The following is a 27,142-nucleotide window of genomic DNA, read 5'->3' as shown; positions in this document are numbered from 1 at the left end:
GCCCTGGAATGTGATGCTGTTTACCTCTCACTCTTGTTGCACTTCTCTTAGTAAAATCAGCCCGTGTGTCCCGAGATGGAAAAAACTGCTTCCCTCTCCTCTGCGCTGGCCCCGCAGCGTTTCCAAGATAGCGCGAGAGCTCCTCACCAACATGTCTAATTTTTGCAGGATAAACAGAAATGAACCCTACCGTCTCCATAACAGACGAAGGCTACTCAGCAGTGAGCATGGGCCGATTAATCCTTTGCTTGAAGAGAGTTCTGCGCAGCCTGGGAAAAAGGCTTGGGGGACATTGCGAAGAAACGGCTGGCCTCCGGTACTTCCTACACAAGTCAGAGCGCTTTCAGGGAGAACCGAGAGTGGCTTTGCCCTAACGCCCTTCTACAGCCCACGGAGGATGTGATGGATTGCCAGGTCTGGTCTTAAAAAGTTTTTTTTCCTCTCTCCTGGTTTCAGCATTCAGATTTTAAATATTACTATCTAAACTGGGGGGACTTCTAGGAGGTGATTTACTACAAGGGGGTGTAAAAGCAGAATTGTGCCCCGATAGTGGGGCTACTTTGGCTCATTTCCACAAAAGAAAATCTAAAGGTCTGAGCATATCAAATGAACACCTGAGGCTTACCTCACGTAGCACAGAAAAAGAAACAGCCAAGGAGCATTCAGGAGTTTTTTAGCAACTCAGTTCAATGTAACTGCGAAATTAAGCTGCAGACAAGTTTTTCTGATTGCAGACACGGCTCCGAGGAGGCCATCCACACCTACCAGTGAATCGAATTGCTCTCGCGGGCAAGCAAATAGGCGTCCATTAACGGTGAGCGTCGTAAATACTGAAACATCATTAGGTTTGAGCACCACCTTTTCTGTGAACATAAAAAGCACGAGATTGCCTATTAAATGCATCTGAGATTTGCTGCACTGCCCTAATCACACCAACAAATTGCCAGCTCGGTGAATTACCGGAACACGCAGAGCGACTGCATAAAACACAGGACTGAAGGGACCCACTGCATAGGAAAGACCAGCATTCACGCAGGCACAGGACACTCAGGATGCCATCAGAAAATGACCACAAAGCAGGAATGGAAGTACCCGTGGGTCAATTCACCCAGTTCGGCACTACAGCTGTAATTATCTTCAAAAACCACACTTACTATTTATATAACAAATTATGTTTCCAGATGGCAATAATGCCCAGCGCTTTGGAGACGGAAAGATCCCTTCTAGAAAACGTAGGGGGTTTCTGAGATCCCAGATGACTTTAGATGTAAAATTCATTAGTATTTTTTCATGGGTTCCCAAATTTGGAGGGCAATGGCATGGCCTAGATTAAGCCTCCTATATTTTGAAAATTAATTCATTCAACAAATATTTATTTAGCATTTATTTCATGCTGGACACTGCTCCAGGCATTGAAGATACAGAAGGGAACAACACAGGAAAAAAGAAAAAATCCCGGTCCCATAAGAGCTTGCATCCCAGCGAGGGACACAGATGGTGAACAAGACAGATCAGAGAGTGAGCTGCCACGGGGAGAAAAACCAGCAGGGACAGAAGCTAGAAAGTATACGTAAGTGAGAGAGGATACAATTTTAGGAAGGGAATCAAAGAAAGGGAGGAGGTGGCCTCAGGTAGACAAGACATTTGCGTCACAACCCGAAGGAGGGGAAGGAGGGATGCGGGACAGTCTCGGAAAGACTGTGCCATAGGGATTGGCGAAGGCAGGCATCCTGGGTCCTATGTGACTGGGAGAGGAAATCTTGGGAATCCATGATATATTTAAAAATCCTGCATCAGGAGAACCATTTGCCTTCAAACGTGGCAAAAAATGGTTTACCTGATCCTGAAGCAAGGATCCTCCAGTGGCTACTAAATCATCTCCAGATAAATTAGCTTTACCATTTCTTCTTTGGGCTCTCAATGCAACACAGGCCGACCATTCCAAACCTCTAGCCAGCATGGATTGTAATTGTCCACTTACTGTCTACCTCTGTGCCTGCCTAGCAACAGCTTGGGGACATGGCTGCACCCAACACATCCCTTCCGTCCCAGTCACACTAACTTGGCCAGTAAATATATATGGTGAATGAATACATGGCATTTCAAGGACGCACACGGCAATTAAGTGGTCCCATGGGGGAAAATCGTCCTCATTTTATTTGATGAGTTGGCCTCCTGCCCTCTCTACAGGGTAAGGAGGGAAACCATCATCAGCTGGAAAGAACCAGCCTACGATCACCTCCAACTTCAGACGTTTGGAAACCTATGGCTTGGAGCCTGTCAAGCCAGATGCCCTCTTAGGGTCCCCATGTCTCAGAGCTCCAAGACCTTCAGCTTTTTGTTTAGGGTTTAAATAGGAAGAACTCCAAGCCGACACCCACCCCAGAGTCCTCAGCTCCAGCTGCTGTCGATCACTTAACCTCCTGCTTTACAGTGGGTAACTCCAAAATAGGGCATATTGGATTCTTACCCAGCCCACTCCTAACCATATTATTTTGTTATTTATGGGCACACACACAGCACCTATTTGTCCCTCGGGTCCTGTGAGGAAGGGCCACGCTAACTCCTGGCAGGCTTTCTGTTTGGTTGGGATATTCCATTCTGTGGAAGCCCAAGGTGCTCATTGAGGCTGTTACCTCCTCCAGAGCTCATCTTGACAATGATCAGGCCTTCCCCAGAGCCCAGTTTGTCGGCAACTGCGCTGATGACTTCCTTCACCGAGGCGGCCACTGGAACCCGAATGGTTGTGTAGGTGTGGTCCAGGCAGTAGACTTTAAACAGAACTGTTGGGAAGGCAGGAACAATATGGTAAATCGGTCCCGGGAGTTCTTAGGAAAACCATCAGCAAGGGGGAATGTTTGGCTAACCTCCCAAATTTGCACCATCTAATCACTCTCAGGATTATACCTATTTGCAGTCAGCTCACCCACTTCCAAAACTCCTGGCCTTCACATTGGTCTAAGGATAGGTACACATGTATGTGGCTGCTGCCTCCAGTTCCAAGAACCATAGCACATGCTTGAGGACAAGCCACAGAGAAGAGACATGGAACAAAGGAAGGACATCTAGGCCTGTCTGCTGGGTCTGCCGTTGCCTGAGAGTTTCTTTTTCATAATCCAGGAAGTGCTGCGCAGTAGGCAGATTGCTAGATTGCTGCTGTCTGGCTGGGGCAGGGTGGGTGGGGGCTGGGGGCAGGGGGAAGGGAGTGAGGGGTGGGGAACTAATGCTAACAGCTCTGCAAACAGGAGGGCTTCTGCCCGGGGCGTGAACACACACTGACTTTCCCACACACTTGTTCACGGGTTCGCGCACTTTGGGGCTGGCTGGGCCACAGAGCTCGGGCAATGTCGAGCTCAGCAAACCCAAACATGGCACCTCAAGGCTCACCTCTGAACATAAACCATGGAAGCAATTCCGGCTCCTGTAATTTGTGGGCTCCTGAATGATAGGACTCGGTTGTGATTTAAGATGAGAATTTTGTCATTATCATTCATTTTATTTTGGTTGCGATTCCTGAGACAAAGCTTAAGCAACCAAATGGTCATTGTCGGCGTGTGCACCTCCCTCGTGGCTGCCAACAATACTGGGCTCGGGGCCAGACTGCCCTCTCTGGGCTGGAGTCCTGCTCTGCAGATGACCCTATCTCTGCCCTGCACAGCATTACAAAGTGCCAGTCATCTGCCTGCCAGCTCTTCCCGGAGGTGGGCAGCCTTGACCACTACTTCCCGAGATACTCTTTCCTTCTTTCAGGGAACAGTGGCAGCGAGGGGGAGGCAGAATCCAGGAAGTGTGGATAAGCACCTCTACTCCCGGCCCAGAGTTCAAGAGGATTAATAACTGAAATGCAAAAGGGCACCTTCAGGAGAACCATTTGGAGTGCTAAGAGAGTCCGAGAGTTCCCAGGGGAGAGATTTTTAGGGACTTTGAGTAATCTACACAATTCTGAGTTAGAGGAGATTTCTCACCTTCATCCGAGCCGCGGATAGGCTGGCGCTTTTGGGCTCTCTCATCGCCTGTGTTGAACTGTTGTAAAAGAACTTTGTGCTGTAAAAATAACCATAGCCGTAGGGGGAAAGTGACTGGTGCACGTTTGCAGCTCAGAGGAGACACACTCGAGAAGCAGAGTCAAGACATGAGAAAACATATTTTGTATTTATAAACACATCACTTTCAGTTACTGCACTGTAATACTTCCGGAGAACTGCTACCTAACAGGGCAGAGAGTCCTAATCGTGGGCACATACCTTCTTTTGTGGAGCCTTTGCATCTTCTGAACTACAAGAAGCAGAGAAAGCATATTAATTGACACCATCAGTGCTGTTATTTTGAATTGCTTCATTTGCATAGAATTTTTAAATTACAGAATGAAATGACAGCAATCCTTGAGCAATCCTCATACTGAGACCAAGGGACCAAGCACAGAGGACACATGAAGAGATGGGCTCACATCCCAGGCAGACCCCTGGCAGAACTGATCTTGAAAGCCAAGATTTCTAGCTTTTAAGATCTTTCTAGTTGCACACATTCTCTCCGGTATTTACTGAAGGCTCAAAGTAACAGCGTGTGAAACCTTCCATGTTTTCACAGAGGGGAAGCAAACGTTCACCAGCAACAACCTTGGTGGTAGAAAGTGAATTTTCCATGTAAGTAATTCACCTTCATCTTTCTTTAAATGCCACTATTTTATTACTGGATTCACTGCCTTAAACCAAAGGAACCCAAGTTTACTGAGTGAGATGCCCGACAGTAGGACCTCCACCTTGTCCCAGGCTTTCTCCTGGCAGCCGTCCGCCACAGAAGGAGAGGAGCAGAATCTCCCCTCTTCACCTGGTCTTCTCCCACCACCCAAGCCTGAGGCACCGGTCCACTCAAACTGGAATACCGTGTGGCTGCTGAAAAACCAGCTTTCACCTTCTGGGGGGGTGGGGCGGAGGACATTTTGGAAGATGTTTTGACAGAGATGCAAGCACTTACTTGATGAAAACACACCCCAAGCCAGGCCCTTCCTTACATTTGCTTGACAATCTTCTCTAACTCGGGCAGTTGGTCCTTGAGGGCGGCAATCATCCGGGCATCATCTGACACAGACACATAAAACTCCTGTAATTGGCAAAGGTCACAGGCTTTTAATGGGAATTGCCAAGGTACACGATTCTGTCAAGAGCAACAGAGATATATTCCTATGTCATCTGCTTGACTAGCATCTCCAGACCATGGTTGTGTGGCCTGGAGACCAAAAAAGAAAAAGAAAATGTTACCATATGTCTAAATTCAGAACAGCAAGTGAGAAAGGGTTTTGGAAATAGATGGTCTTGATGGTGCCATAACATTGTGAATTAATTAATACCACTGAATTGTACCCTCAAGGATGGTCAACATGGCAAATTTTATGTTTGATATATTTCACCACAGTGCAAAAACTCAAAAAAAAAATTTTTTTTAATTGCAGATGAACTGTTCCTAGGGTATTTGTATGAAAGGTTAATGTCACAAGATGTTTTAGAATGGGCCACTTCAGAACTTACACTGTCAGAGCACTTTTTCACCTCAGATTTTTTCAGGGAAATTTTAACGTTTATTCTGAATAACTATTTTAGCATTTGTTATTTATTTACTATTTCCCACTAGGTGTGGTTAGTTTTTGGTGGCAAAAGGCAGGCATGGTCTTCAGGACCGGAACTGATGCATGCTGAGTGTGTGATCATCTCAGGGACAATTTATGGATGCCCTGGGACCAATCCTGACCACCAGGCAGCAGCAGCTGGGCCTGCTTTGCTCAGGAGCAGTGGTCTCCACAGCGGAATATGACAGCTGTGGTGTTGCCAACTTACCCCACTCTGCTTCCTCTGCAAGACGATCCTTTCTTCAACTGGTAGCGGCCAGGAGTCAATGTATGACCCAAGCTACTGTTACTCCTTTATATTTTCAAAATACTTCATTCTGCAGCTTTGAGGGTCACTCACAGGCCCCTTTCCCCCTTCCCCTTCTCTCTGCCTGCCAAATTATACGCTTCAAGAGGGGAAAGGATAATTTTTTTTGGATAATTCAGTCTTGAACATACAGACTGATAAGGTTAGAAATAGAAGCCACATTGCCTTTTGCCTGCATCGAAGATCCTCATCTAAGTTTCGGAGGACAGAGCGAGTCATTCAGGGCTCAATGCCAGGGCCCATGTTGCAATGTGGGGCTGGAGCCATGGGAAGGAAAAGGGAAGTTCAGCTTAAAATAGTGATTATGACATAAATCACGTCCTTCTGGAACTACCTCGTGGTCCTAGAAAGTCCTCAATAAAATTATCGGTTTCACTCCACTCAAAAAGAGGTACCGCTGGATCTAACAATCCCACATCTTGGAATGTGACCAAAGACAGACCGACTTACACAAAAACGTTCCCTATACTATTACCTGAGGAATGTAGAAACCAGAAATGATGTAAATATTCAACATGATGAAAAACAAGCATATCTGTGGCAGAGTTACTTAAAGGTCATTAAAGAATTTTTACTAGAAAGACTGCATGAACATCGAAAAAAATCCTTATATAAAGTGGAAAAAGCAGCCTACAACATGACGGGTACCCTGTGATTAGGATCACAGAAAAAAAACGCAAAGAAAAAGGGAGCAAGTGAAAATGCACGACAAGGCTGCGTTATTGGACTAAAAGGGCAGGACAGCGGCTGATGCTGCTCTGTACTCCTCTCATAGTACCTTTCTTTCCTTTTTTTTTTTAATTTTTAAGATTTTATTTATTTATTTGACAGAGAGAGATCACAAGTAGGCAGAGAGGCAGGCAGAGAGAGAGGAGGAAGCAGGCTCCCCGCTGAGCAGAGAGCCCGATACGGGGCTCGATCCCAGGACCCTGGGATCATGACCTGAGCCGAAGGCAGATGCTTAACCCACTGAGCCACCCAGGCACCCCTCATAGTACCTTTCTGATGAACATGTTAACAGAGACCAGAATTTGCAGTCCCAGTCTCTCCAGGAAGCCCCGTGCTTCTGGCGAGTCTTGCTACAGTGGGACAAAGATGTATTCTTGGAAGGGAGGCCTCCACATACCTCGAGGAAAGCCACGGCCACGTCATCCTCTTGTAGGACGTCTCCATACACGGCGGCCCACTGCAGCACCAGGCGGATGACACGCCTCTTGTTGTTGAGGGTGTAATCCATCTTCTCCTGCTCCGTACCTTGTAAGGGCTGCGCGTGGTAAGTGCCGGGAGTCAAGGAAGACACTTGGTCGAGACATTCACACTCACCATCATTGAGCGGCTCACAAAAGGTGAGAACAATCGATCCCAGGTTCAGAAAGCCAGCCTCTTGGACTGCTAGGATTCTCTCCTCGGGCCCTCAAGAAAAGCGCCACCCACAGAAAGATTCTGGACCCAGTGCCTAGGGAGCCCTGTTTGTGTCTGCTGACCCTGATGGGGCGGTGGTCCCAGGAGTCCGACTCGCACAGCCCCACTTGCCTTGCGTGTTGACAAGGGTTCCCACTGCACCTCACTCCAGGTCCCAGCACACCCCCTGCCAGCCCTCCGCCTGGCCCTTTCACTTCTAGGGGACGCAGTGCTTCCTGCTGTTGCTTGTCTCGTGGGGCCTTGCCCGCCCTTTTTGGTTCCCACGATTCTGCACCTATTTCCATAGAACCACTTCATTGTATGCGTTTCAGCAAAACCCTTCCGGGCAGGCATCTAAGTTCTGCTGGACTGACAGCAAGAGCGCATGGGGCTGGAGGAAGCCTGGCTCGCCTAGTGTTCAGAAGAGCAAAGTTTCCTGCTGTATGCATATGGGGAGGGACTTCGACACACTGTAACTCCTTCTTCTGTCTCATACTGGCTTTTTGTGCACTTATGGCTAGACATCTTAACAAAACGATAAGCTCCTGGAGGCCTAGGGATGATAAATTACTTGCCTTGTATTCTGTACCACGCCCAGCACAGTGATTTTCAGCTGGCGATTATATTTACCCATCAAGACAATAAATACTTAATTGAGTGTCTTCCGACATATCAGGTAAAGGTTTCTGCTCTCCGTTTACATTTGTGTGTGTATCACATTAAAGAGAATAGAGTATGTGATCAAGAAAGATTTTAGAGGAGGCATACCATTTGTTTTTCACTGATTTATAATAGATCATACTGCTGACAATTAGTTCATGGAACACTTTCCTCTTTATAACTAACCCTGTATCTTGCAGTAGCGTACCTTAGTTAAATTCTACTTTAGAATCTTGTGATAAAAGCATTCTTCCCTTCCTACCAGTGAGCAAACTGACGGTAAAGGTGCACAAATGGCCAGGATCACACGATGAGAGTATGGAGTTGGTTTTGGCCAAGACTCCTCTAATTCCAACTAGTTCTCATTACACAACAGCCCTCCCTGTCCTCATAGCTGGTTGCAAGACTGGCTGTGCCTTAGCTTATGACCATGACCTCAAAGGTTCAGTAGAGAACTGCCTAGTGGCAGTGCTGTACTTGAGAGTTAAACCCGTAAAGGGCCCATTCTAAAGGGACTATAAATAATCATGATCAAGGTAAATGACAGAACCTTAAAGCAAAGGTTTACTGCATGTAAATGGGTTGCAAAATGGCTTTCATAAATTGAGCATGGGATTCATAAAAAAGAAAATTGCTCAACCTGTATTACTACAATTCTCTCTGAGCTTACCATAAAAAAAAAGGAAGAAAGATCACTTTATGTGAAAATTATTTCTTTTCTGATTAACCCTTAGGCCTCTTGCTTCTAGCACATATAACTCAGTTTTTCTTTCCAAAGAACTGCAGTGTGGGCACAACATTTTATCACTATTTTGGGGGGAGAGGGCTAGCAACACAATCCGGCATGTGGTGGGCACCAAGGGAGTTATTCTTGACTGAATGAAAAATGTGTGCAGGTTCACCTAAGAGTCAGTCAGAGAGAGGGAGAGAGATTGAGTCTTTCTTACTTGCACTTGAGGCTGAGGTGGTTTGAACTATCAAATTTGCTATCAAGCAGATATAATGCTAACTTTCCAGGTTATCTTTTTTTTTTTTTTTAAGATTTTCCTTATTTATTTTTAGAGAGAGAGAGAGAGCAAGCAGGGGGAGCAGCAGAGGAGGTGGGAGAGGGAGGGGAAAGAACCTTAAGTAGACTCCATGCTGAGCACAGAGCCTGATATGGAACTTGATCTCAAGATCCTGAGTTCATGACCTGAGCCAAAACCAAGAGTCAGAGGCTTAACCAACTGAGCCACCCAGCTGCCCCTCCAGGTTATCCTGACTTGGACTCAGGAAGCAATACAAACACTTGTGACTTGGGTACAGTGTTACCAGCAGCACATGTGAGGGTAATCTATAAGGCCTTAGGCAGGACACTAAATTTACATTATCTCTGTGGGTCAGGACTTTGTCTTGACTTCTTTCCTCTGGGGGAATCTGTCTTTTTTCTACAATGAAAGAACACATGATTGGAAGGATTAACATGGTAACACTCTAAACGTGCACGGAGCTTTATAGTTTATAATAAATGTGCTCCATGCGCTGACATGATCATATAACGCTCTCTCTAAATACTTACAGACGAAACTGAGAGAAGGGATCTGCCCAAGGTTGTTCAGCAAATAAATGGAGAGCTGATAAACCCAGACAGGGCCCTCTTCATTGTCATCACCCCTATTCTCCAATAGTGACTGGACCTTAGCGCTTGGGTTCATGAAATTATTGAGAATGATTGCATCTGGGAAGCAAAAATCCTGATGAGAAAGAGATTTCTTTCCTTCTTTCTTTTCTTTTTCTTTCTTTCTTTCTTTTTTTTTTTTTTTCCTTTGCCTAAGCTCTAAGTTTCCCAGAGCCAATGAATACCTAAACCAGAGTTGAGTGTCCTCTGCTCTTAATGAATAGCTCCCCAGGCCCCTGGGATCCAGCAATGGCCAAATCCACAGGGATTAGAATAAGGCTTGCTTTCTTTTCTCAAGAAAGTTAAGTGTTTTTGCCTCTGGAAAAATAAAAGGAAGCACTGAGTTGTTTCATAAAGTCTCCCTTTCCCTTTATAGATGTTACTGGAGGTGGTGGTGGTAGTACTTTTATAAGCTGAATCCAGGCATATGCTCAAGCATTCTGCCCCTCCACAGGCAACAGATTGTTTCATTCCAGAACAGTCTGTTGAATCAGATTCTCAAGGGACACAGAGAAGACTTTATGTAATTGATGATACCTGAAATGGTTACAGAGGATGTGTTGGGGCTTCTATTGATTCCCATAACACTTTCCCCAGCTTTTAGAAGATTTATGTGATTTATTTTTAGATTTTATTTAACATTTGCAAAAAAGATGGAGAGAGAGGAAAAAACTATATTCCCTTCAGACAGCAGCTGGGGGCTAGGGGTGGGAAATAACATCCCACCAGGTCCCTTGTCTCAATATGATGTAAAACAATTAAACCTAAAAAGAGTAACATTTCAAATATAGTTTGTTCATAAATTCAAACACATCAGGAAGGTCATAGAAACCATTACCTTCTTTGGCTAAAACCAGAACAACCCACTAACCACTTGATGGAGAAATTCTCATGGGAATACAAACCTGGCACTTCCCCAGGACAAGCAACCATTTAGAAAGGATGATCAATGGAAACCACATACATAAGATACTTTCTACCCCCACATAAGATACTTTTAACCACACTATATGAAATATATACTTGGCTAGTGTCTATGTTAAGTGCAGTTAGCAGAGAAAATAAATTACATCACAATCCCGTGATTTTGTCAAATGATAAGGACATACATGTATTAAGCATGGCCATGACTCCTGATATCATGACAGTTGGGTTCAGGTAAGAAGCAATATGGCTGCTTGAATTCATGGTGAAAAAGACACAGAGAGATAAAGTGTTAGATAGAAGTCTGTAAGAAACAAGACAGGAAACAACAAGTGTTAGAATGTGGAGAAAAGGGAACCTTCTACACTGTTGGGAATGCGAGTTGGTGCAGTCACTTTGGAAAACAGTATGGAGTTTCCTTAAGAAATTAAAAATAGAGCTACCCTGTGACCCTGCAGTTGCACTAGTGGGTATTTACCCCAGATACAGATGAACTGAAAAGAAGGGCCATATGCACCCCAATGTTCATAGCAGCAATGGCCACAGTTGCCAAACTGTGGAAAGAACCAAGATGCCCTTCAACGGACAAATGAATAAAAAAGATATGGTCCATATATACTATGGAGTATTATGCCTCCACCAGAAAGGATGAATACCCCACTTTTGTATCAACATGGATGGGACTGGAAGAGATTATGCTGAGTGAAATAAGTCAAGCACAGAGAGTCAATTATCATATGGTTTCACTTACTCGTGGAGCATAAGGAATAACATGGAGGACATTAGGAGAAGGAAAGGAAAAGTGAATTGGGCGAAACTAGAGAGGGAGACGAGCCATGAGAGACTGTGGACTCTGAGAAACAAACTGAGGGCTTTGGAGGGGAGGGAGGTGAGGGATTGGGTGAGCCTGGTCGTGGGTATTATGGAGGACACATATTGCATGGAGCACTGGGTGTGGTGCATAAACAATGAATTTTGGAACACTGAAAAGATATAAAATAAAGTAAAATGAAAAATAAAAGTCTGTAAGAGAATCTAAAATTACTTACATTTTTATCTTAAATACAATTAAGAAAAGGCCTTAATAGTCAATGTTGGCCAAAGTCATCACTGACACACTGAGTGGATTTCAGATGATTCACAGAATCACAGAATCTGTGAGTTGCAAAAGCCCTTTGACTGTATCTCCAACTCCACAATTTCAGAGGGTAAGGAAACTGAGGTAGAATGAGTTTAAGTGATTTTTCCAAATCTACCAAAAGAATTCTTGATATTAGAACTCAGTTCTCTTATCTCTCCCCAGCACATTGTTTACCTGTCTCCGTTGTCACATTTTGTCTGATATTAACATTTCTTTATACTAACATGTATTATGCAGCAGAATTAGGGGATTTGAAGTTTATCGGATAATGGGGAAATCAGTCTGAGATGCGGAAACTGATCCCAAAAAATCCACAAAGAAGACAAAGCACATACAGGAAATCAAGAATTAATTGCTGCAGCTCCCTGACAATCTGATGGTCAGGAAGGCATAGGATTCCTAATGTCTGAACTAGATCCTCTCTGCCATAGTTTCAACAGTACCTCCTGATTTAGAAAGTGGCTTGGGGGTGACTGGCTGGCTCAGGAGGCGGCACATTGGGACTCTTGATCTCGGGATTGTGAGTTCAAGCCCCATGTTAGGCACAGAACTTACATAAAAAGAAAAAAAAGCAGTGACTCACCACTATTTTTTTTTTAATTTTATTTATTTATTTGACAGAGAGAAATCACAAGTAAGCAGAGAGGCAGGCAGAGAGAGAGGAGGAAGCAGGCTCCCTGCTGAGCAGAAAGCCCGATGTGGGGCTCGAACCCAGGACCTGGGATCATGACCTGAGCCGAAGGCAGCAGCTTAACCCACTGAGCCACCCAGGCGCCCCGTGACTCACCACTATTAACCAAACATTCGTGAGGATTCAAATCCTAACTTGAGGTTTCTCTTGTTATGGTAATAAGATTTTTCACCATCTGGGAGCATTAAATCAGAATCCTTAACAGCAGAAATGGGAATCATAAAAAGCTTCAAATGTTTGTTGATTGACTGGTTACCTTAATTCAATTACACTGTTTGGAGTGCTATATATAACACAGTTTTCAAAAACAGACAAACACCATGGCTCCTTAAAAGCTTTATCTAAATTATCTGAAATTCTGTTTTGTCAAGATGTCAAATACAGGGGCACCTGGGTGGCTCAGTGGGTTAAAGCCTCTGCCTTCGGCTCAGGTCATGATCCCAGGGTCCTGGGATTGAGCCCTGCATCGGGGAGCCTGTTTCCTCTTCTCTCTCTCTGCCTGCCTCTCTGCCTACTTGTGATCTCTGTCTCTCAAATAAATAAATAAAATCTTAAAAAAATAGAAGATGTCAAATACAGATCATGGATACATTCTAAGGACATTCATATTCAATGTCATTGGGAACTAGGTCCACACAAGTACCAGATATTAGGTGCATCTTTGAAACAGAATCTTTTAGTTACTGGGTATTTAATCTATAGGAACACAGCCTCTCAGAATGACTAAATTCTTTGTTGAATTGGACCGGATCCTCTGGCATCACTCAAATGTGACTGAGGACAAACTGAATCTGTTTTCAGTGTGGATCAGGGCCGAGGATCTGAAGAGGTGAAGGCCACGGTGTAGGCTACAGTCTTTCTACCCTGCCAACAGCGGGCTTAATATTCCATTGAGTCATTTTCCTCATGCCGGCTGTGCCGTTCAAACACTGTAATTATTTCATATATTTTTACCTAGTTATTATCTTACTCACCACAGGCACCTGTAATTTTTCTGTATTTTTTTTTACTGCTCATTTACTTATTCTTAATTCAGCTAATAATGGTTCCACATATTAAAATTATCATGGGGAAAGTAAGTGAAAACCTCCTAGGACGGAGAGGCGGCAGATTCATTACAGCCTACAACAGGGAATAAAATATTATGTATACTTTTTGCAGTAAGTACATGCTAATTATGCAGCTATTTATAAAACACTTATCAACATTCAAACTGATACCCTTCAATGTTGTTGTTTTTTAAGCCCTGCTTTGCATACAAGATCGCTGCTTGCAGCCGAAAACAAACTTTGGGGGTCATCTGCCCACTGACTAGACAAAGCATTGGTATATTCTTTACATGATGCTAGATTCCTTTCATGGTGGTACAATAATGCATTTATATGGGGCACTACTTATAAGGGGCTTGAAGGTTTATAATGTACTTTCACACACAGAGCCTCATTTGATCCTCACATCCACCTGATGAACTGGGCAAGACAGGTATAATTACCCCTATTATACAGACAGGGTTCAGAAAGGTCAAGGATAATTGCTGAGTACTACAGCTTGTAAGACTTGGGTCTTAAACACAGGTCTTCTGACTTCAGACCTTGGGCTTTTCCCACCGTGTTATGGGGTCTCTTTACTACCCTGCTTCCCTTTGTGGAGCATCCCAACGTTCTGGGCTGCGAATCGATCCCTTCCTTCACGCAACATGTGCTTGGAAGGCAAGTTCTCGAATCAGACAACCTGGGTTCATCTCCCCACTTCCCTACTTACAAACGTGAAGCCGTCGGTCAGTTAATCGACCATTTAGAACCTCAGTCTCTTCATCAGTAAATGTCAGAGGACTGCTGTTACAGATGAGCTGAGATAATACTGGTATACCATATAGAACAGTATTGCAGACATATTAAATGCTCAGCAAGTGTTAGTCACCATCATTATTATTGATCCGCCCCCTAGAAATAAAGTGAAATCTTTTAAATGGGTGGTTTGGGAACTTTCCATGAGACCTGGCCTCTCTGGATTTAACTGTAATGCTATTCCCATCACATCAGCTGCTCCTGTGTCTATGTGAGCCTATGAACTTGAAATTCCCAGGACCACTCTCTGTGTTGTCATTTTTCTTTATGTGCCTCCCATTTTCTTGCTTGGAACTTTTTTTTTTCCTCATTGATTTTCAGAATTCTTTGCATTTTTAGAAGCCTCTAGTTCTTGGCTATTCTTTTTAGTCTTAACTCAGGGGCTAGTATTCCCACCAGAGAAGTAGGATGTGGACTAACAACCCATTGCTGGGTTCAACCCACTACTATTCTAACACTTGCCAGCAATGGAACTTGGGTAAAATGACATCCCTCCTCAGTCTCATCCCCTCATGTAAAAAGAGTACACATCCCATGGTGTTGATATGAGGCTGAGAAATGTGTATAAAGTACTTTGTAGAATATCTGATGGAATATCTGAGGAAGAAGTTTGCTCAAAAGATGCTCCGAAAGGCAAGGTGGAAGGTTATCTATGAAAAAGCTTATCTTTGAATCGCGGTCATTTTCTGAGAAAGAGGACACATCGTATCATGATCAAAGCAAGTCTTCCTTATTGGAAATGAAGTCTTAAGTTGCATATCTGCAGAAGTAAATTGCACTGATACTAGCATATGGATTAAACGCTTACAGAAACAATTGGGGGACTACAATGGTAAAATTTGGCTTCAACAAAATTTAAGCTGACAATTTTCCTTAGACATCTAAATAATATTCCTAAAAACTTGGCTTAATCTAGAGAATAAGAACCCGATGCTGTTTTGTAAATCATCAACAAGAAAAGCAAATTTTGAAAAAAGTTCCTCCTAGGGAACTCCAGTCAACTTCTAAAGAGAATGTCCCAGCTCAATTTGATAGTGAAATAAATGATGGCGGCCCTGCCTTTTCAGTAAAGTTGCTATTGTGTTTGCTATGTCTATGTATAAGGGATACAATACAGAGAGAAGTAGTTTTAGCTAAAACTTTCACTTTTTTCCTCTTTGCTTCAAGAAATGAAATAAATTTTTTCCATGCCAAAAGCAGAGAATTTGTGTATACTAAGCCAAAAGAAATTAAGACACTAGGAAAAAATATTTGGCCAAAATTATTGCTGTATTTACATTTTTATGAATTTAAATATAAGCCATGATCACTCAAGATGCTTTTAGCTGTAATGACAATCTGTCCCGAGTCACAAAGACCTGTATTTGTTGACATAAAAAGGAATCTTCGGCAGGGTAAGCTGCAGGATTGGTATAAGTGCAGTGATGCCATCATAGAACCATTTTTTTTTTTTTTTCCTGACTCTCCATGCATTTCAGCTTTGACATATGACTTATTCCACTAGTCATTGTAGGAAGGCCGTCACTGGCAACTGGGGCTATAGGCTTCCTGTTCTCTTTCCTAAAGTTTGAGAAGCCCCAGGAAGTCTCTCTTTGAATCTGTCTACTTTGGGCCTGCAATATGAGAACAAACCATGGCCAAGGGCAGCCTGTTACAGAGTAGATAGACTGACCCACTGAGATGGCACTGATAATAAGGACAATGTCCCCTGCAGTTGGAATTATTTAGGGCTACATGGAGTTTCTCTAAACATTTGCCAGGATGTGTGTGATCTTAGGTGCTCTCTTGGTTCCATGTGTCTTGATTTCTCCCACATGTAAAATGAAATAAATATCACACTAGTCCTTTTTATGTCTCACATGTGGGGGCTGGGTGCTGGAAAGATAAAGTAAATGATACGAAAAATGCTCCAAATCAAGGACATAGTTATTAAAATTCAGAATAATATTAACTTAGTTGTGATCACTTACTGAAGTAAGGCCTGCATGCATTTGTACAAAAAAAAAATTGGCTAGAGTTTAATCATAAAACACATAATTAAGACAACAGGGGAGCAATGCTGTAGTAAACATCAAAAGCATTAAAACATTACTTACTCCTTGCCTACTTTTAAAGTAATGAAATGATCTTACATGTGGGCAAAGATTGAGCTGGAAGGATGTTGATTCTTCCCATTGTGTTTGTTATAGGAAAAAAATTTTGAAAAAAAAATGTAAATACCCAATAGGAAGAGACTAAGAAAATAAACTACGACAAATCTACCAGATAATATTGTGAGTTAATGAAAATGATAGAATGTTTTTCTCATGCATCTGCGTCACCTTGTTGCTCAGCACTATATGACACATTGTGTTTAATAAGAGTTTATGGAACTGGTTGGAAAAAGAAAAGATGTAGGCGCACCTGGGTGGCTCAGTGGGTTAAGCCTCTGCCTTCGGCTCAGGTCATGATCTCAGCGTCCTGGGATCTAGCTCCACATCAGGCTCTCTGCTCAGCAGGGAGCCTGCTTCCCCCTCTTTCTCTCTGCCTGCCTCTCTGCCTACTTGTGATCTCTCTCTCTCTGTATCAAGTAAATAAAATAAAATCTTTAAAAAAAATGTAGTTTCATTTATATATATAAACATACATATATATGTCTGAAAAGATACCCACAGCATGCTATTAAGTGAAGAAGAAAATATTATAAAAAAGCATATACAGGGCGCCTGGGTGGCTCAGTGGGTTAAGCCGCTGCCTTCGGCTCAGGTCATGATCTCAGGGTCCTGGGATCGAGTCCCGCGTCGGGCTCTCTGCTCAGCCAAGAGCCTGCTTCCCTCTCTCTCTCTCTCTCTCTCTCTGTCTGCCTCTCTGCCTACTTGTGATCTCTGTCAAATAAATAAATAAAATATTTAAAAAAAAAAGCATATACAACATGATCTCACTTTTATAAGATATCTATACTTTGAAAAAAATTTGTAGAGAAGTATTTAATGGCAGAGAAAGCTATTCATAAAATATTTTTTAATGACAAAGCACACAGAATCACTTACAGTATGATTCTCTTGTTATACTTAAAAATATAAAAAAAATTTAAAAAAATAAAAATAAAAATATATATCTACCTGTGAAGAAAAAAGACTGGAAGGATACATACCAAAATGTTAATAACGGTAATACCTGACGGGGTTATAGGTGGTTTTATTTTCTTTTTTAAAGACCAGTGGAAAACTCTACTGAATTTTAAGTGCAAATCTTAAAAAGATTCAAGAAACTGAAGATGAAAAGTACAGAAATTGAACAAATATAATTTAAAAAACTCATTAGAAAGCATTTGTATTCATCAGGTGAAATCGTGTTCCAAGCATATCTAATGAATAGAGATTTTTCTCTCATTAGCGTATAAAAGGCCCGAGATATTAATGTTAAAGAGAGTTCTACCATCTTCCTCCGCACTAAAAGCAAAATTGGAGGTGACATACAATGTGGATTAAGGACAGAAATAGGTGTCAGTGGCTCAGGGCTCAAATCTTTTCTGTACTAGTAATTACCTTTCTCTGAGCAAATCATAATTTTTCATTATCCTCGTTTATTGATTTGGAAAAAGAGCAGTGACAGTACTGACTTCTTCATAGGGCTGCTAGGCACAGTCACAGATATTAAGTACTTTGAAAAGACTCAGCCAAAGCAACTCACTTTAATGCAAGTGCTTTAATGGAACGAGGTTAAGTATTTTACTCTCCCTTCTCTCATGTTAATAATATGGGGGTCAACCCACCGGCTCAGCTTTACCTGATTTCTCCCTGTGGCTGGTGCATGAGGTGTTAGCAGTTTATGGGTACTAGTTGTTTGGTCTGCTCATCACCTATTTCTTCACTTCCTCTCTTTTTCTTCACGGACAAGCTCTGGGGGACCGATGGGAAAGTGCTTTGCCTTCCTTTGACCAAGATGTCAGCAGGGACCCGAGCTAGGCCAACGCAACCCTCCTTCCTAGGGATGTGGGAATCAGCCCAGGATGCTTGGAGCAGATTTGGCCCAAAAGCAGGTCTTTATTTCTTGCCCCCAAGGCCCCTTTTGAAAGCCTGGGCTCTTCTAGGATCCCTTCAATTCTCTGGGTGACCCCAAATCCCTCTGAGAAATTCCTATATTCTTTAAGACAGTCACAGTTGGTTTATGTTACTAATGACCAAACAAACATAGCCTATATAAGAAGCCCACATAAGATGTTCCTACAGAGAAAGGGGAGCTAAAAATTGAGTCCTCACCATAATATAGAAGCACTGCCATGATCTTCAGGGACCGAGCCCTTTCTGTTGGCCAGCCTGCAGCAGGGTAAGCCTCTGGCATCCCCAGGATACCCTCCCTCGGCATCACAGAACAGCAATTTTTGTTGGAGGCTCTCATTCCCATCTAAGGACTAGACATGTTGTCCAATATGGTAGCCACAAGCCATACATGGCTATTTAAGTTTAAATTAACAAAAATTAAGTAAAATTACAGATTCAGTTCCTCAGTCACAGTAGCGAATTTCAAGGCTAGTGGATCCTGGTCTAGCAGAAACAGAATATTTCTATGATTGTGAAAAGTTCTACTGAACGTTTCATATATTTGGTTTCAATACGTTAGGCCTACTTTGCTTTGAGTCAACTGAAACACAGATAAACATGTATCCTGCAACACGTTGTCAAGAAATGTTCTTAAACTCTAAAGGATAAGCTCTTAAAGAAATAATATGTGGAGAAAAAAAGTGACGCACTCCAGGCTCAGAATCCTATGACCTGGATGAATCCTGACGCTGCCACTTGCCTTGGGTATGTCACCCCACTGTTTCTGAGTCCCAGAATCCTCGTTTGTAAGACAATGCTAATACTAACCCAGTAGACACCTGGAAGGATAAATGTGGGTCAATGGTGTTAGCAAGATGCCTGACACACAGAGAGTTGGTTCAAAATACAGCAATGAAGAGAATCTAACTTCTTGTAGGGCCAAGTACAAAGGAGGTGATCTGAGGGCACTAGGTACTTTAGATGACACCCAGCCATCCGGGATTCCCTCCATCTACTGAGAAAAGAATCAGGATCAGATATCATAGGCCTCCCTTGATTCCACTGTTCACCTTCCTGACTTCCTCTCCTCTACCTACTACCATTTTCTCTACACCTCCCGACCTGGACATAGCATGGACTTTCCCTCTAGGAACCTCTATTTTAAAAACAGAGATCAGTGATATGAATGCCCTCAATCAGCTCTAAAGCGGAACAAGCTAATAAATGAAGAAAGCAGAATTTGGAAAAACAAAGACTTGGGGCTTCTACTTGTAAAGATGGCATGATGTGGCCTGCTATATTCCCTCACTCTTCTTTGCATTTTGTTGGCTTTAACCTTATCGATATGCTAACTGTTGGAAAAAAATAAGTCTGAACTCAGTGGTGGTTTTTATTTTTTCTTCTAACAAGTCTCAAAGGTCTAATAACGATTACCATGTGTGGAATTAAAAGAACACAGAGAGATCCTGAATGTGTTAACTTTACTTGAGAAGAATGGAATATAAGCCAGAAAGAATATATAATGTATGTGAGTCTCATTAAGCTGTCATTACTTGGAAAGATAGTTTCCAGGCAAATAAACACCCAAATCTCACTCTTGCAGTTGCTTCTGAATAACACATTCAACTCAAATCTCCCATCCTCACACATTCTGTTGACTTCAAAGAGAATTATGAGTGAACAAGAAAATGAGCATCAGGTAGGGCAATTATAATTCTGAAAAAGAAAAACATGCAACATGGATTGGATTGCTCAGAGGGAGGGAAAAAAAAGCCATTCTCCTTCAAAAGATTTAACTACTCACAAAGTCAAAGTGTTTTGGGGTCTAAATTTTTGTTGCTTTAAATATAAAGCAGAATTGGAAAATATACTTTCCCATGACCCCTGAAGTTGAGGGTGTAACTCAGTAACATTCACCGTTTTTATTCAACCTGATTTTCTGGATGCTCTCTCTGTGCCAGATACCATGCACCAATTGGTCAATTCAACAGATTACTGAAAAGCTGCCCCAAACAAAGTCAGCGCTCCAGCTGCCCAGGGGAACTGCCATTAGAATTTCCAATTTTGTGTGACTTCAGTCAGTGTGATAATAATAAAAATGGCAATGAAGGAATACATTTGGTTTCTGGAAGACAGGACAGAGTAGGACAGGTGTGAAAGAAAAGCTACCCCATCATGGTCACCCGTATTTATGCGCAAAGGGATTAATCCTGGACCTTGGAAGAAGAATGCAGGCAGGCCCCAGGTCATGCTGTCAGGTATCCTGCAGAGGTAAAGAGTCTGTTTCCAAGGTCAGGGAACTGTCCCTACTCTCTAAGAATTCTCTAAGAATACTCTTCTCCATAACTTTCTTTAACCTACCTCCCAGTTATGTATCACCTTCCTGAGGTAACTTGGCTCACATTTCTCTACACAGGTAATGGGGAGGAAATCCTTACACACAGCATGACCAAACCTGCTAGAGAGGGCTGGTGTCTACGCTAGGGGGAAAATTGTGGGTGTTTCAGTTTGACAGTGGTGGAGAGCATGACCCTGCCTGGGCTGTGACTTACCTTCAGAGAATGAAATGAGATAATGACCAGATAGATGTGAGGTGTCTTCAAGGGAATAGAGACTTCAAACCACAAAAGGATATTGGGCCACCAAGGCTGGGCAAAGCTGGGTATTTGGCATAAAAACACAGTGCATCATAACAAAGTCGTTTAAAACAGAATCTACAGAAAAGCAGAGCAGAAAAAGAAATTAGGTTTTTGCAGAAAGCTTTAGAAAGGCAAGAGTATCTATTCATTTGTTCTTGGTCGATGGTTCTTCTGCGTTGGCTTGGGGGATTTGAGTTTGACTGTACATAGAGGTGCTACATCTTAAAAATAATAATGTTCACAAGCTTGAGATAAAAACTCAACGTCTTAGGATGGTGAACAAAAAAGTACAGTATTTTAAAGAGACAGTGCTGGTCACCTTAGCCACAATGCATATTTAAAAAATACCTATAATTAATGAGCTACCCATGGGCATTTCCACGTGTGCAGGACTCACATATGGTCATTTCTTTGTCTACCTTACACCATACATCTTTTGTCAACATCTGTTATCCTTTATGTCTTTTCTACCCCTTGTTTCCATAGGGAGCAATGAAAGATGAGTGGACAATGGAATTCTAGAAAAAAGAGGCGATAAGAGCAGAAAGTTGGTGAGGGAAACAAAAGCAGGGAAAAAAAAGGACAAGATAAAGGCTAGGAGCGGTAACTGCAGCAAAACAAAACAAAAAACAAAACAGAAGCTCTCTGGCACATTTAAGATGGTAGCTGAGATTTTGTGATATTCATGTCACTTTTCAGATAGAAAATGGTAAGAAATGTAAAAATTTTAATTGAATATATTAGAATTCCAAAGTCTATGTTTTAAATGAACTTATAATTTAAAAATTAAGATATAACTGATATGTAACATTGTGGAAATTTAAGGTATACAATGTGTTGATTTGATATATTTACATGTGACAATAGGATCATCACTGTCCTCTTTGCTAACACCCCTACTAAGTCACATGATGACATTAGACTCATTTACATGTAACTGACAAGTGTAATCCCACACTGTCCTCACTTGGTGTTACCAGCTATTTTAGTCCCATTATTCAGTCCCAGAGAAGACACAGAGAAGTTGCCAGACAAGCTATATGGAACTTTTCCCCTTAAGTACGAAAGGCTTCGGCTTTGTCTAAGTTTAATCTCTAGGTTCACCTTTGTATAAATTTTAGATATTCTTTACAGATGGTGGGTAAACTCCTATAAGAGTCTCACAAGAACTATGTAACATAGTAGTTTAAATTTTGCTAAAGCAGAGATTTGAGGAGGGGACCCCAAGGCTGGCGAGCTGGTCACCTAGCACAGTATCCAGCCAGCACCCACATTTCAATGTGGCTTTCTCGTTCTCTGCTCATAGGCAGTAACACTTGAGAGCTGATTTAAAAAATCATTGTCTACTAGAAAATAATTTCTCAAATCACTAAATGACTAATGCTGGTCATAGAAGTAAAAAGTTTAGGAAACTAATAGGTCTTAGGCAGAAAACAGATGTTTTGGTAAATTAAGAGAAGGTACTGTCAGACCCAGGGGTGTACATTTCTATGATGAAAACCAGTTTCACTGTTGACTCTGACATTTCTCACTGTATTAGAAGCCCAGAAATGCCAAGGTCTCCCACCCTATAGCATCCATGTTTCATGGGCCTGTGCTAGGGTTATTTTGAGTGTCCAGGAGGACTGTGTAGAACATTCATATTTTTGATGACGGGAAGATACTGATTTGTTCTTTATCTCCAAGTCATGAACATTATATGTAAGAAAAATGGAATCAGAAAAAAACACAGATAATGAAGTTCAATATTGAATTATGATGTTGACCTGGTTCTAACAACAAAAATGGAAGGGTCAGGAATCACATTCTCCATGCCAGCTACAGAATGCACTGATTTCTAGGCTTCAGTTTTTGAAGAAGCAATAATCTAGTCCCCACCTCTTTCAGAGGTGACTTTAAAAGGAAGGATATATTTGTTCTTCATGGGTAATAAAGATCTTACAGATCTTTCCTTAGATGCCATGGTCTCTCATGTACCAGAATCTTCCTTTTCAATCAATACTCACTTTACAGAATCTGCTGTTTCTTACACTAGGCAATCACACATTCTGGGCAAATAGTTAAACAGAGGGGAAAGATCAGTTGTATTTTTCTTGATGCCAGGTTCTAGAAATTTGGTTTATTAGAGGTTATGTATGCCTCTAAGAAGTAAGGACTCCCCTTCTAATGGGTCCATTGAGGGTTTCCTTTCTCAAGAAAAGTTTTTCTCACATTCTTCTCACTCAGACATCTTCAGCCATTCCCTAGTGCTTACTTAGCTTTGCACTGAAGACCCTGTAAGATCTGTCATCAAATTCCTAGACCTTACCTTCCCTCTCCCACTTATATATATGATAGTCAGGCAGAACCAGACCATTTGGTCCTTCTAGGTCTAAGTCAGTACTAATGTTGTCCTTCAGTATGGTAGGCTTAATCCCCAGTGTCTCGTTACTAGCCTCCCACCTTCCTGAGGGCCACTCCCAAGGCTATATCCTCCATGACACTTTGCCTGGTCCCCTCAGTTGGTCCCCCTCCTGAAGCACTTGCCTTATGCTCAAGTTATTTGCACATCCCTCTATGTCCTTTGGCAGGTTATAAACTTCCTGAGGACAGAAGGGTTGTTTCTTGGGTTCACCTTGCCTAGCACCCAGCTTTGAGTCTGCCCTACAGGATACTCAACAAATATTGAACTGAAAATGACTGCTCTAGAGTCAGAGATCCTGGGTTTTATACAGACTACTCCCCAATTAATGTACTGCATGAAAACAAATCCGATTATCTCTGTATAAATGAGAAGCTAGAAGGAGGAGATCAAATAAGAAGTAAATCTGTGGCAAAATACTTTTCGGAGGTATATAGTAATAATGATGACTTTACCTTGAATGTATTGCAAAGGTGATGGAACTGGGCTTTGAACTGTCACTAAGTATTTGACATAAATCTTTGAACTTCTTTTAGTGATAAATGTTCTACAGGCTCGGCATGCTTAAAATAGTAACCTATTATTCTGAGACAGGCCTGTAACATAGGATTTTTTTTTTTTAAGTTGAATACTTGCTGTTCCAAAGTCATGTACAAGATGGTAACTGAAATGGAGAACAGTATGTAACTCTGAACATGTAGCTCAGTGGTGCGATTCATCTCATTCATCCTCAAATCTCTGAGTTGTAGTCAGGAGGACTGGTTCACCATAAGGCAGTGTTATGAGTGGAATGTTTCCCCCCTGAAAAGATATGTTGAAATTGTAACCCTCACTACCTAAGAATGTGATCTTATTTGGAAATAGGGTCTTTGCTGATGTAGTTAAGAAGAAGGCATCAGCGTGAGCCCTAATCCAATACGAGTGGTATCCTTTATGAAAAGGGGAAATTTGGACACAGAGGCAGATGTACAGAGGGAAGGCTATGTGCAAAGGCACACAGTGAACATGCCACGTGAACATGAACATGCCATGTGAACATGAGCATGCCACGTGAACATGAACATGCCACGTGAACATGAGCATGCCACGTGAACATGAAGGCAGAGACCAAAGAGAAGCAGCTACAGAACGAGGAATGCCAAGGGTTGCTGGCAAGCCACTAGAAGCTAGGAAAGTGGCACGAACAGATTCTCCTCCGCAGCCATCAGAAGAAGCCAGCCCTGCTGTCACCTTGATCCTGGACTTCTAGCCTCCGGCACTCGCAGACGATATACCCCTATTGTTTAAGCCACCCGGTTTGCGGTCTTTGTTATGACAGCCCTAGCAGGACTGCACAGGTGGGGGTGTTCAGTGACACCCTGGGGCAGCCTGAGAATCTGCAACTGCAGACGGAACCATTTTACTCTTAGCTGGCACAAATCCTTAATGGAAATACATAGGATTTAAATGATAATCTAATGGATGTCTATGGAAGGCTATTCCTAAAATGCATGAACAAGTCTGTGCCATCTACAAAGGACAGCCAGAACTGGGGCGGGCTGAAGAGGGTCAGAAGGACTGCTCCCTGACTTGGCCACACAGGAAGGTTCTTTAATGTTAATGTACATATCTCCCTTCTGAAACTGTGTGGCTACACACACTGAGAATGAATTCAGGATTTTTTTTTTTTTTAAACAGTGCTCTGCATGGATTTAATGGACACACAAAACTGCTCGGTGTTTACCTGTTGCTTCATTTAAAGCTGGCTCAAGGCGTATTGTTTCTAGAAAATGCTCTAAAATTTTTTCAGGTGTTCCTGACATCACAGTATACCTGGATAAGAAATAAAAACCATTAGTTTTTCAGAAGTGGGCAAATCATTAAAAAATAACTTTTTACATACCTAAGGTTTTTGTGTTTTCTATTTTATTTTGTTTTCATGTATCTGTTCATGTTCGGAATCCCAGTGAACCATCATGACTTAACTTATGGCCCATAGTCTCCTTATGATAAGAGGGACAATGTAGCTTGCCAAAGCCACACGGGAAGGCAATAAAGAAAACTCGCACAAACTGAAGTAGTTACTAAAACATTATTCTTTTTTCCCTACATGGAACTAAAGAAAACTTGGAAAGTGGCTCTCACAGGCTGGGAACCGAGAAACTTCAGCCTTGCTCCGAGGGAATGGAAAGGATCATGTAAATCACAGGGCAGTTCAGGTCAGGCAGGGGGAGATGGTGAGGGGAAGTGACAGTAAACTAGGTTTCCATATATGGGTTATTTGTAGCAAAATCTCAGTCCCACGTTGGATTCCCCTGCCTATTTCTGGAATGTTCTGTCTTTCCCAACTGTACACTGGTATGTGCTTTGGAAACACAGCTAAGAATAAAACAAGAGAAAGGAAAACAAAAACCTAAACACCAGTGAGCAAATAAACTCCAGTAGCATCGGAATAGGAAATAAATCAACAGTAGAAAATTCATAGAATTTATTTTACTGTCAAATATCTATATTTTGGGGGAATGGGGGTTTTAGTCATTATTTCAGAAGATCCACCCATGGGTTTCATCAATCCACAGGACAGGATTTATGTTTTAAACCGAATGTGGGTTATTTCAAAATCATATTAAAGATAGCAACAAAACAGTGAATGAAAGCTATAGGCAAAATACATTAAGATGATCTGAGTGATCCTATTCTAAAACTCAGACTTTGCTTTTCTGCTCGGGATTTCATGTAAAACAAAATGATGGGAAGAAAAACAAGAACAAAAATAAAATTCGCGTATGTTCAGAAAGCAGTGGTATAATTCAGCTCCAGAAGAAGCGGATTTCTTTTTCTCCTCATCAACACCCTTTCCTTGCCCGTTTGAGACCTTGCAGGAAGTGTGTTGAGATCCCAAGAATATCTGTGAAGTATTAATTGTCAAGGTCTTTACCTCCTGCCTGTAGGGGTATAGAAGGAGCAAGCCAACTTATAACCCTGTGCACGAGAAATCAGAGACTGGGCGGGGCGAGCCTGGAACTGAATGAGGCAGCAAACGTGGCTCCCTGGAAGGTAAGGTGACCATTAGCCAGGACTATGCTGTGTGTGCCTGCGAGTATATACATGCACTTAGGACCAGAAAGGAGCTGAAGAGTTACATCTTTGAGGAAGCCTGGCTTTGGAGTCTAGAAGAGGAAAGGGGAAATAGAAAAATAATCAATTTTAATCTCAAAAGTGTCACTCTTTTCTCAAAATACATAAGGCAAAAGACAAAGGTTTTTCCTCTTGTAGGTGGTGCCTATTCGAGGAAAAAAAAGGGTGTCTCTATAATGACTCAGACACATAAATGGAGAAAATTGCTGAGGTCCTTCAATAATTCCTGAAACACACGATTCTTGGGTCATGCTCCCCACACGAGCTGGGAGATGAGTAGCATCTGACCACGTTAACAAGGAACGGGGTTGGAGAGGGCATCAACCTCTGTGGAGTGTTTACCATGCCCCAAACAGCTGGGTGGGCACTGAACAATGTCGTCAGGCTTATTCCTGCTCACTGAATATGATCGTCCCTCTGCAGATGGAGAAACTACTCAGCAAGGGGAGGCCGCAGACCTGTGGTCAGAGTTACTAAGGGCCAGATCTCTGCTGTGAGCCTGGGCTGGCTTTGGAGCACAGGTGTGCGTCTTGTGGTGTCGCTCTGTCTGGGTACCTGGATCCAAGATGCTCGGGATCGAGGCTATGTCTAGATACCTGTCACTCATGCTAAACGGGAGCTTGTTTGTTTCCGAAAACAAGTTTTATTTACTTAAGAGTATAAATACATCAGATCAAACACCAGTTACGTGGACTGGACAGGGCACTGGGCA

The 27,142-nt window shown here is 42.4% G+C and overlaps 1 protein-coding gene across 7 annotated transcripts in view; it reads right to left on the bottom strand.

The window, feature by feature from the left end:
• The window catches only part of RAPGEF4 (Rap guanine nucleotide exchange factor 4), a 291,866-nt gene that overhangs the window by 27,710 nt on the left and 237,014 nt on the right, over positions 1 to 27,142 (bottom strand). For all 7 annotated transcript variants that reach the window (XM_047722178.1, XM_047722177.1, XM_047722176.1 and 4 more), the window contains 8 exons: positions 25,037 to 25,125; positions 20,909 to 20,987; positions 7,057 to 7,207; positions 5,012 to 5,100; positions 4,245 to 4,275; positions 3,966 to 4,044; positions 2,637 to 2,783; positions 766 to 863 (listed from right to left, as the gene is read on the bottom strand). In XM_047722178.1, the coding sequence (XP_047578134.1) occupies positions 766 to 863; positions 2,637 to 2,783; positions 3,966 to 4,044; positions 4,245 to 4,275; positions 5,012 to 5,100; positions 7,057 to 7,207; positions 20,909 to 20,987; positions 25,037 to 25,125 (763 nt within the window). The remainder of the gene's footprint in view (positions 1 to 765; positions 864 to 2,636; positions 2,784 to 3,965; positions 4,045 to 4,244; positions 4,276 to 5,011; positions 5,101 to 7,056; positions 7,208 to 20,908; positions 20,988 to 25,036; positions 25,126 to 27,142) is intronic.

The sequence above is a fragment of the Lutra lutra genome, chromosome 3 (genome assembly GCF_902655055.1).
Source record: "Lutra lutra chromosome 3, mLutLut1.2, whole genome shotgun sequence".
Lineage (NCBI taxonomy): Eukaryota > Metazoa > Chordata > Mammalia > Carnivora > Mustelidae > Lutra > Lutra lutra.
Note: the sequence above shows the minus strand (reverse complement) of the source record. Positions and strands in the feature narration are given on the sequence as shown.